Source organism: Cnephaeus nilssonii (genome assembly GCF_951640355.1).
Source record: "Cnephaeus nilssonii genome assembly, chromosome: 12".
In the NCBI taxonomy this organism is placed as follows: domain Eukaryota; kingdom Metazoa; phylum Chordata; class Mammalia; order Chiroptera; family Vespertilionidae; genus Cnephaeus; species Cnephaeus nilssonii.
The window spans coordinates 50,373,533-50,385,726 of record NC_137083.1 but is presented as its reverse complement, the minus strand read 5'-3'; the positions used below and the strand labels follow the sequence as shown (position 1 = coordinate 50,385,726).

The window sequence follows — 12,194 nt, the reverse complement described above, 5'->3', positions numbered from 1 at the left end:
CAGTGCACGTCATAGCGACCGGTCGACCAGTTTTTATCATTTGCAGATGATATACTACATGTGAAGTAATCAGACAAGAAAAAAAAAAATAAAAGGCACCCAAATTGGGTGCTTTTATTAGATAGGATAAGGAACTATCAGAAAGAGAAACTAAGAAAACAATTTTAGGGGGGAGAGGGATAAATGGAAGACATCTGTAATACTGTCAACTATATATGTATACACACAAAAAGATTACATCATTCTATAGTTACAGCATATTTGAAACTGAACTTAAGTTGTAAGTAAACTTTTTTTACACACACACGCACACATACACACACAATATATATTTTAAAGAAAACAATCTAATTTACAGTTGTATCAAAAAGAATAAAATACCTAGACCAGTGGTTCTCAACCTTTCTAATGCCGCAACCCTTTAATACAGCTCCTCATGTTGTGGTGACCCCCAACCATAAAATTATTTTTGTTGCTACTTCATAACTGTAATTCTGCTACTGTTAGTGAACCGTAATGTAAATATCTGTGTTTTCCGATGGTCTTAGGTGACCCTGCTAGCGGTTCTCAATCTGTGGGTCGCGACCCACAGGTTGAAAACCACTGCTGTAGAGCCTAAGCCCATCAGAAAATACAGATATTTACATTACGATTCATTAACAGTAGCAAAATTACAGTTATGAAGTAACAACGAAAATAATTTTATGGTTGGGGGTCACCACAACATGAGGAGCTGTATTAAAGGGTCGTAGCATTAGAAAGTTTGAGAACCACTGACCTAGACAAATGGTCAGGTATTTTGTAGAATGACCTTCAATTAGTTTATGATTAAACTGGAATGATGGGTTTAGGGAAGAACTCCACAAGTACCCTTTCTACCCTATCTATATATATAAAAGCCTAAGCAACCTGCCAAGCAGCCAACCATCCGACCGGTAGTATGATGCACACTGACCACCAGGGGGTGGATGCTCAACACAAGAGCTGCAGAGCTGCAGTGACTTGGCAGCTGCGGTTGTCAGGTGATGCACCCAGAACCAGAGAGAAGGGAGCCCGATTCCGGGGTGTGTCACCAGAGAACCGCCCTCTCACAACCCGGAACACCTCAGGGGATGTCGGATAGCCAGTTTCTGCCCAATCCCTGTAGGCCAGGCTGAGGGACCCCACCGGTGCATGATTCTGTGCACCAGGCCTCTAGAATCTTATGTAAAGGGGTATGCTAACAACATGAATTATCACTAATGATGTTCATTCTGATTACTTGATGCGAGTGGTATCTATTGGGTTTCTCTACTGTAAAGTATTTTTCCCTTTCCAGAACACATTTCCACATACAACAGAAGTATTATATTTTGCTTCAGATGAGATTGGAACCTTGCTGTAGATATCAGCTCATCAGAGCAAGCAGAAACCAGTGTACTATCAAATGGGCACTAGACTTATCAGGGTGATCACTTTGTAAGTTATATAAATGTCTAATCGCTATGTTGTACACCTGAAATTAATATAATATAGTATGTCAACTGTAATGGAAATATTTTTTTAATTTTTTTAAAAAGACACCAGAGCCCCTTGGAAGATACCTCTTAGGGCACAATCATGGTTCCTCCTGCAACCTTTTTAATCAGATCTTATACTAATGAGTTAAATTAGTCCAATCAAAGTCAGTCATAAATTTAATTTTCAAGTGAGATGCAACAGATATTTATAGGGACATAAATCAAAGCTATTAGTCCATTACAGAATTATAATGTAGTTAACCCAAATATTAATAGTGGATATAAATATTCTAAAACTCATTATTTAGAGATATATAAATGTATTGTATCTGAGAAATGCCATGTAGGAATCAAATAGAAAAACTAATATTCCTTACCAAAATGCTAACAGTCAATAGCTGAGAACTCCAATTCAGATATAAATACACAGAACCTATCTAATATATATATAAATCACAATTCAGTATTTTCTCAGGCCATTAAGAGAATAGAAGAGGACAAAGGGGGATAATGGTGGTGGAAAGAGACTTGACTTTGGGTGGTGAGCACACAATATAGGGTGCAGATGATGCATTATAGAATTTTGCACTTGAAATCTATATGGTTTTATTAACCAATGTCACCCCAATAAATCCAATAAAAAGTGTTAATCTCATTAAAAACACTCAAAAAAGAATAGGGAAAGAATTAAATGTAATATATCATAATCCTATAGACATTTTTACTATTTAATTCGTCATTAATACTTTGTATGTGTATAAATAAAATTCAGGCATTTGTTTTCATTCAGAATACTTATTCTGCATACTGCATCACTTAATTAAACATTGCTTGAAAAAATAAACATGACATAAAAGGGCTAAATTGTATTGAAGTTTTAGTAAATAAAACTAAGATGAGTTTAAAAATTATAAAACATACAGTTTGAAAACAATGGCAACTTTTCTGTTCAAATTTTGTCTACTATGAAGTCTGTTTAAAATATCAGAAATAGAAGTATCTAATCATATTGTCATATAATACTAGGAAATACCCTAAAGACATTGTTATTTTTAACCTATTTTATAACCTAGATTTATTTCTGCTTTATCCTAAACAATGTACACCTTACATTTTTAAAAACTTGGAGAAATAACTTTTAATTTCCTCCCCCCTGAATCCCAGGGTTTAGGTCTTGGGTGTGTATCACAGCATCAGAAAATATATGTGCTTCTTGAAGAGCCAGCTGTCAGTCATATCAGATGGCATCCTGAGAGTGTATCACTCACGACTCAGATAAACGGTATGAGGTACATGGAAGCAAAGCATTACAAAGTCAGACGTGTCAAACTTTCTGCAGAAGAATAAAAATTGGGGATGAGCAGGTTTAAAATAAATAAGATAATATAATTTAGGGAAATCTTTCTTTTTAAGCAATGTGTGCTAGAGAGTAAACGCCCTTAGGATGAGGGCAGGTCCTAATCCAAATTGTATAAAGTTCTACCATGTTATACTGCATATTCACATATTAAATACTACTTAATTCAACTGACTTGTAGTATAATTAACATTTTAAAGAATGTGCTAATAAGATCAGATATTACTATAAAATATAGACACTTTGACTACAAATTCATATTAAAAACACAGTTTTAAAAGCCCTCATGATGATCTCAGCTGAGGGTGGAGGATGTGTGGAAAGGAACCTGCTATTTGTTCCCTTTCTACTCTTTCTAACCATGCTTTTCTCCTGCTAGTACATGAAATGAATTGCAACCTTGTACTTCCAGGTTAAATGTTAAATCAGGTGGAAGCTCAAGATGCTCTATTTGGTCAGATTTAATACAACCACCTCTTTCAGTCTGATTGGGAGCTATCTGGGAAGGTTTTCACTGGGAGTGGTACAGCCTTCAGTTTATCTAACTATGCTTTTTAAAGCACCAAAGTAACCACACTGCTCATTCTCTACCTTTAAACCCTTCAGACATCTGCTACTGGCTCACTGCAGTGCTATCCATTCTCTGTGCACAGGGTACTCCCTGAACATGCCTTCCTGTGGCCATCTAACTACTATTCTTTATTCCGTCTCAGCTTCTTTCAAAAGCCTTTCCCCAACTGTATCCCAATCTCCTCTCCTGTACGTTCCCATGGTGCTAACACGGACCCCACATGCCCAGAGCTCCTTTTATATGCCAAGTGCTGCTGTTTAGTCATGAGGACAACATATGCAAAAACATGTTAAGATGGGGGAGAAGGGAAAAAGAATATGGAGCATTTTAGCAACAAAGAGAAAGAGTTGTACAAGATGAGGCTGGAGAATACTTTAACCCAGATCATGCCAGAGGCCTATGGAAGCCAAGAGGCACACTGCTCATTTCCCCCAGAAATAACTTGATGTTGGGCTGTGAGCAGGACAGTGGGCTATGAGTAGGACAGTGGGTTGGTTGTGAGCAGGGCAGTTGGCTAAGACCTTTAGGATGCTACATGACATGCCACCAAGGCCAAGCTCCTCCAGGGCAGCCTCCAGTCCATGGCTAAGCACAGTGGAACTGGCCCCTTCTCTCCAGTGCAGTAGACCTCTTACAGGTCCTCTTGCTTCAGTCCCCGCACCTGATTACCATCTTCTCCAGTTTGAGGCTCTCTCTGGAGTTTGGTCTTATTCAGTGTGAGATATGCTTATTTGTTTTGAGATTCTATGAGTGAACACTGTACTATGGATATTATCAATTAGACACAACAAATGAGACTCACATAATTGCATTCCCAGCTTTTAACAACTTCATAGCTCTGGGGAAATTGAAACAGTTGTGAAGATTTTTTTCCCTAAGAAACTCAAAAGATCAGCTATGTCTGGATGAAGCAGATAACTCCCAATGGGCTGTGTTCAGTTTTCATTAAACAAATATTTAATTATAACAATTTATTGCTGGAAACAGCACAATACATTTGGTATAGTTCAAGCTACAACAGAGATGAGAATGTTTGCTCAATTACTTTTGTTGAGTTCCCACAGTGAACTTGCCATTTAAGACAGTTAACAAGGCTTTTCTTCAAATAAAGAAAAGGATCTACTGCCTCAAATTAGTATATATATTTATTTGATAAACTTTTGCAAGGGAGTAGGTATCCATTAGGGATGCCTCTCCAACACCTACCCCGTCCTGCCCACGTGTATCAGCCAGGTAGTCTGATTATGTGAACATGGATGGATCCCACTCCCTGCTCCAGCCTGAGACAATCAGGATAGTCATCCTCCTTTGCCAAAACCAAGAGTGACCTAATGGATGCCTCTGCCCTCTTAATCCCCCTGGATGTGAAGGGGTAAATTGCTGCTAGTGGCAGCTACTGGAGACAATCAAGGAAATCAGACTAAAGACAAAGCCTGCACAGTGAAGCCAAGACCTTCGAAGAAGCAGACCTGAGCTGTGGCTGAAGGCTTCCCTTTCCTACTTGATCACTGAAGCCAGGGTGAAATGCATCCCCTGTTACTCATACTATCAAAAGTGTTCTGCCCTGGCTGGTGTGGCTAAGTAGACTGAGCATGGTCCCATGTACCAGGAGGTTGCTGGTTCAATTCCTGGTTAAGGCATATGATGCCTGGGTTTCAGGAACAATCTGCAGTAGGGGGCATACTAAAGGCAGCAGATTGATGTTTCGCTCTCACATCAATGTTTCTCTCTCCGTCTCCCTTCCTCTCTAAGAATCAGTAAAGTATTCTTTAAAATAATAATAGTAAAGATATTTCTCTTTAAAAAAAATATTTTTATTTATTTCAGAGAGGAAAGGCAAGGGAGAGAGAAATAGAACCATCAATGATGAGAGAGAATTATTGATTGGCTGCCTCCTGCATCCCTCTCTGGGGATCGAGCCGGCAACCCAGCATGTGTCCTGACTGGGAATCAAACAAACTATGACCTACTGGTTCATAGGTCAATGCTCAACCACTGAGCCAAGCCAGCCGGGCTAAAGTTATTTCTTTTTTAAAAAAGTGTTCCAACAACTCAAGGGTGCTTTCCTAGTTTTCTTAGTTTACAATTACACATCTGATCATGCATCTCAGCTTACCTTCTTGTCCCTGACAAAAAAATGAGAGTCAATTGTCATTCAATGCATCAGGCCCAGTTTCTTGATCCTCACTAAAAACAGACTTAAAAATTTTTGCATACCATTTCAACAAGTACCAAAAAATATTGTAAAATATAATAAAATATAAACACGTGTATTAGCTAATTAGTGGGATTAACACTTGCTGCTAGATGAAAGTCCTTATTGAATACTTAAATATCCATAAATGAAAAGCAGCAGATTCTTTCTTTTCTGATTAAAAAAAGTTGCTATTCAATTTGTTTATGTGAGAGTTCACAATGATGACCTGAGGGCCAAATCTATGCTACATTTGTTTGCTTTGCTAACAAATATTTAAACACACATTTATATATATATAAAAAGGCAGCTACTGTACAGCCATAATGACCTAACAACCAGTCGCTACCAGCAACCCCTCCCCCTGCCGCCTGCCCCTGACCAGACTCTCCCATCAAGAGCAGGGCCTCTGGCCAAATGCTCCCTCCCTCCCCCCCCACCCCCCCCTCTCAGCCGCACTGAACCCCGATCAGCCTGCCCCACCTCGATAGGCCCGCAGCCCCACCCCCTGGCTGGCCCACCCGATTGCACCACCCGACCCCAATAGAAAGCGGGGCTGAACAGTCAAATTCCTGAAGCCTCTCCCCCTGGCTATCCCACCCCTGATCACAACGCCTACCCCAATAGGGGTGGGGATGGCCAGCCAACCTCCTGCAGCCCCTCCCCCAGCCGGCCATGCCCCCAATGGGCCCCCACCACCTTAATCAGCCCACAGCCCCTCCCCCTGGCAAGCTCCACCCCTGATTGCCACCCCACCTCAATAGGGAGTGGGGCTGGCCGGCCAACCTCCTGCAGTCCCTCCCACCGCCAGCCCCACCCCTGCTCGCCCCCCCACCCCATCTCCTGCAGCCCCTCTCCCCACCCGGCTTCACCCCAGATCGGCCCTCCCACCCCGATCAGGGGCAGGGCTGGCCGGCCAACCACCCATGGCCCCTCCCCCAGGCCACTGGCCCCAGATCAGCACTCCTCACCCACCCCATTCAGGGGCGGGGCCTGCCAGCCCACCACCCACAGCCCCTCCCAATGGCTGGCCCCACCCCAACCAGACCCCCAACCCCAATCGGAGGCGGGGCCTGCCAGCCAATTGCCCACGGCCCTTTTCCCCAGCCAACCTGGCCTTGATCGGTTCCAGATCCAGGTGGGCCGACTGGCTGGCCAACCTCCTCCCCATCTCCTCCTCCCAAAAGGCCCAGCCCTGATCCGCCCTGATTGGGGCCAGGTTGGCTGGACCCCACCTGTGCATGAATTTGTGCACTGGACCTCTAATAACATATATAAACAAAAAAAACATATAGATCTGTATGGTAATAAGCAACCAGAGGTGAATGAGCCGCAAGTTTTTTATTGTTTTTCTTTTAGTTTATCTTTATTGTTGATAATATTACAGATGTCCCCCCTTTTTCCCCCCATTGACCCCCTCCACCTCACATCCTCCCCCACCCCCTGGCCTTTACCGCACTATTGTCTGTCCATGGTTTATACATATAAGTTTTTTGGTTAATCTCTGCTCCTTCTCCCCCACCCCCACCCCCACCCCCATTCCCTGAGATTCATCAGTCTGCTCCATGCTTCCATATCTCTGGATCTATTTTATTCATCAGTTTATTATGTTCATTAGATTCCACATATGAATGAGATCATGTGATACTTGTCTTTCTCTGACTAGCTTATTTCGCTTAGCATAATACTCTCCAGGTCCCTCCATGCTCTCTCTAAGGGTGAGATCCTTCTTTTTTACAGCCACATAGTATTCCATGGTGTAAATGCACAACATCTTTTTTATCCACTCATCTGCTGGTGGGAACTAGCTGTTTCCAGATCTTAGCCAGTGTAAATTGTGCTGTTATGAACATAGAGGTGCATATATTCTTTCTGATTGGTGTTTCGGGATTCTTTGGATATATTCCTAGAAGTGGGATCACTGGGTCAAATGGCAGTTCCACATTTAATTTTCTGAGGAAACTCCATACTGTTTTCCATCGTGGCTGTACCAGTCTGCATTCCCACCAGCAGTGTGCTAGGGTTTCCTCTTCTCTACATTCTCTCCAGCACTTGTTGTTGATTTATTGATAACAGCCTTTCTGACAGGTATGAGGTGATACCTCATTTGAGCAGCAAGTTTTGATTACTTTGTACAAGGTCTCCTTCACCCATTCAGAGACCTCACCACTATGAGGTGATTGACTATGTAACCTCTGATATAAGAGTACAGCTTTATTACACATACTGAAAAAACTTGACAGAGAATCCAAAAACCGGCACCAAAGTAAGTAATGATTTCTTATTTTAGAAAGTAAATAAGGATTTAGATGAGTGAAAACTTTCAACAGAAACTTTTACATCCTTTTACCACCAAATAGGCATATCATACCTGGAGGTCTTTTTCTTCTATCTTCTTCTGCAGCACTTCAAGGCACTTGGTGAAGTCAGTATGGTCCTGGTCAGGAGTTGAAATGAGCTCACATCCCTATGTGTTAACAGAAGACAAAAGGTAAATAAGTAATGATGTCAACCTTATGAACACCATCAAGAGCTATAAAAGATAAGGTATCAACAGAGACATCCTATTATGTCTGTATTACATCCCGATCATTAGAATCATTGCCCTGTTATCTTCTTTATTTCACATAACAGGACATCTCAGGAATGGTGTCAGAATAGCAAAATAATGGTCTGATTGTGAAAATAATTTTTACCAAGAAAAGGTACAGATTAGACTACATTAATGGTCTTTAAATTTCACTGCAACGATGACATTCAAGATTAATATAAGAACTCTGATCAAGGATTATAAAATATATTCACAGGGAAATAACTTTAAGTTAAAACTATTGCTGAGAAACTTTAAATTTCTTTGAGCAGACCTCCTACATATACTTACATGAATGGAACAAGTAATATTAATATTAAATTAATGATATTACATTTTAAGTAAAACCAAGTGAGATGACCTATAAAACTCCAATTTCCCTATGTAAAAAGCAGCATGAAGAGCTCTGCCTGTGTGAATATGTCTCTTGGATTATCTTCTGGACATAATGAAGTGAAGTTATAAGTTCTTCACCTCTTGTCCAACAAGATACCTCACCTAGTAAAAAGCACTGAAATCTTTTTATAAATTTAAAGCTACAAGAGTGCCAGCTTGTTGACATCAGTGAATGTAGATGACTAAAGGAAAGATATTTTTGAAATGACACATTTCCCTCCAACGTCTTACAGGGGGAAAGGTATGTAAAACCAGAGGGAATGAGACTTCAGACTTTTTGAATCAGGAATAAAACAATTTGAAGCCTCTGAAAAACAGCTGAGTAAGAGAAAGGTAAATAAAATATACTATATAAAGGTGCCATTCAAACAATTTTCAAGGATAGCAAACACCTACACTATCTCTTAAATTATTCCAAGAGCCATTCTCAGTAGATTTAAAGGTTCTTCTTTAACTTCAAGGTTTCTTTAAATGTGGCAAGCTCAATCTGTGTCTTTTTCATTTATGACTGCCTTACAACGTGGTGACCAATGAAAAAATTAATTTCTCATCATTTAGAAACTTATTATGCTCTAGAAGATATATATGTCATCTTTATAAGATCATCGACATGTACTTCCCTGATCCTAAAAGAACACTGAGCCTGGCCGGTTTGGCTCAGTGGTTGAGCATAGACCTATGAACCAGGAGGTCCTGTTTTGATTCCCAGTCAGGGCACATGCCTGGGTTGTGGGCTTGATCCCTAGTGTGGGACGTGCAGGAGGCAGCTGATCAATAATTCTCTCTCATCATTGATGTTTATATCTCTCCCTCTCCTTTCCTCTCTGAAATCAATAAAAGTATATCTATTTTTAAAAGAATACTAAGCAAGGGCATAAATAACTGGACTGGTCTTAGGCTAACACTCTAAAAAGAAAGATATTAGGCTATACCAAAGCATACAGGAATATGATCAGGGCTGAGGGCACTGAATTGTCACCAAAGCAAAAATTGCTTTTCTGCAAGTTCCCTGAGGACAAGAGTTATGATTCATTCATTACTGTTTCACTGCCTGGCACCAGTCTGCTACATAGTAAATATTCAATAAATGTTTAAATAATATTCTTGAGGAAAAGAAATGTATGCTAGCAAAAGGATAGGATAGTGTGGCATCTTATTGCTAAATATAGCAGATGCCATAATGGAAAAGTTCTTTTAAGTGCTGACAATAGAAACCATTGCTATAGTAAAAGGAAACAAAATTAAAAAGGCAAGTAGAAATCCCACCTAATAAAAGAGTAATATGAAATTAACCATCACTCCGCTACATGCACAAGCCACGCCCACCAGCCAATCAGAGTGAGTATGCAAATAAACCCAACCAAGATGGCTACAGCCACAGAGAGCAGGAGGGAGGCTTGGGTTTCCCTGGTAACAAAGGAAGCCAAGCTTTCCGAGTGCCATTGCAGGCCTAAGCCTCCACTCAAGGCTACAAAGTTTCAATTATAGAAGGTAAACAAATCCAAACAAAATGGCGGCAGCCACGGAGCTGGAAAGAGCAGGAGGCTAGGGTTGCCCCCTGCTTTCCGCATACCCTGGCTGGCCCAGGCCTCCGCGTAAGGCTACAAAGTTTCAATTATAGAAGATATATACAAACTCCAACAGAAATGGCTGCTGGCCACGGAGCGAGCAGGAGGCTTGGCTCCACTCCAGGCTACAAAGTTTCAATTGTAGAAGGTAAATAAATTACAGATACCAGGGCCTCCACTTGGGTTGCCAGGGGGCGTGGCTGGCCTGCAAACCACCACAGGCCCCTCGCTCAGGCCACCCCACGCCCCAAGGGAACCCACACCTGATCCGGGACACCCTTCAGGGCAAACCAGCTGGCCCCCACCCATGCACCAGGCCTCTATCCTATCTAATAAAAGAGTAATATGCAGATTGACCATCACTCCAACACACAATATGGATGCCCCCATGTGGTCAAGATCCTGCCCCATGTGGACACAAGATGGCCACCACAAGATGGCCAGCAGGGGAGGGCAGTTGGGAGTCACCAGGCCTGCAAGGGAGAGCAGTTGGAGGCGATCAAGCCTGCAGGGGAGGGCAGTTAGGGGTGACCAGGCCAGCAGAGGAGGGAAGTTGGGGGCAAACAGGCTTGCAGGGGAGCAGTTGGACATCAATCAGGCTGGCAGGGGAGTGGTTAGGGGGTGATCAGGCTGGCAGGCAGAAGCAGTTAGGGGAAATCAGGAAGGCAGGCAGGTGAGCAGTTGGGAGCCAGCAGTCCTGGATTGAGAGAGGGATGTCCGACTGCCCGTTTAGGCCCGATCCCACTGTGATTGGGCCTAAACGGGCAGTCGGACATCCCTCGAGGGGTCCCAAATTGGAGAGGGTGTAGGCTGGGCTGAGGGACACACACCCCCATCCTCGTGCACGAATTGTGTGCAACGGGCCTCTAGTAGCAAAATAAGAGATGATTAATAGATGGCTGTCTACCTTAAAGTTATCTTCACAGAAATAACAACATCCACAGGAAAACTTATAGCTAAAGAGAACCCAAGAAATAATCTATCTAGTGCCACTATAACATTATGGAGATGAAGAAAATAAAAACAAGAGATTTAAATTGACTTGCTAACCACTGGACAGCAAGGTAAGCAACAGCATTAATGTCACATCTATAAATCTTTTTTTTTTTTAATCCCATGAAGTGGGAACAAATTCCTAGATATCTAATAGAAAAAGTTCATATAACATCTCTAGAGTTGGTTCCACAGGAATGGTGTTACAAATAAAACTGCTTGAAATATATGAGCAAGGCTTCAATAACATCTTACTTTATTTCAACAATTTAAGATGGACACACAGAAAAGCTTAAGTCAGGACAGAGAAGATTACCAGTACTGAACAGTTTTTATTATAAACCAAGAACCTCTAGAAGCTCTACTTGGGGTATTTATCAGCCACCCACAGCTTCTTGGAATTTCATGAGCTTAAATGATTTTAATCTTATCACAGGTTGACAAGGAATTCAATAGAAGTAGAAACAGCTTCTAGCCTGGGCAGGGGAACTTCCAACACCTAGAAAGGAGGCCTATGAAATAAAGTGCAACAACAGACCTTTGGCTAAATAAGATATTCTCACTGTTTTCTGGGTCTTATGATAACATAATAAGACCTAGTAGAGAAGAAATATAAAGCTAAATTGATAAAATATTAAAACCCTGCAGAGAAGGAAAAATGTAGAAATGGTTGCTAATAGGTATTAAGCAATGCTCACCTATTATACATTAACTAGAGGTCTGATGCACGAAATCGTGCACGGGTGGGATCCCTCGGGGTAGCTTGCGGGGATTGGGCCTAAACCCGCAGTCCAACACTGCCTGCTGCTCCTGCCTGCCGCTCCCGCTCATCCCAGCCCCACTGCACTTGCTGCAGGGCTCGCGCCCAGTCAGTCCCATCGGGAGAGGCTCATACCGCCACAGCGGTGCCCGCCAGCATGAACCCTGTGTCTGGCGCCCATTCTGAGGGGGGTGGGGAGTGGCCAGGACATGATCGGTCCTCCAGGCGGGTGGTGGGATGCCCTTGCAGGCCCAGGATCTGGATCC

General features: G+C 42.1%; 1 protein-coding gene across 3 annotated transcripts in view; it reads right to left on the bottom strand.

The window, feature by feature from the left end:
* TPK1 (thiamin pyrophosphokinase 1) overlaps positions 1-12,194 on the bottom strand; it is a 269,761-nt gene that overhangs the window by 121,905 nt on the left and 135,662 nt on the right. For all 3 annotated transcript variants that reach the window (XR_013814311.1, XM_079786321.1, XM_079786320.1), the window contains one exon: positions 7,993-8,088. Coding sequence is in view for 2 of the 3 variants with exons in the window: in XM_079786321.1 (XP_079642447.1) it covers positions 7,993-8,088 (96 nt within the window). In the remaining variant the exon portion in view is untranslated. The remainder of the gene's footprint in view (positions 1-7,992; positions 8,089-12,194) is intronic.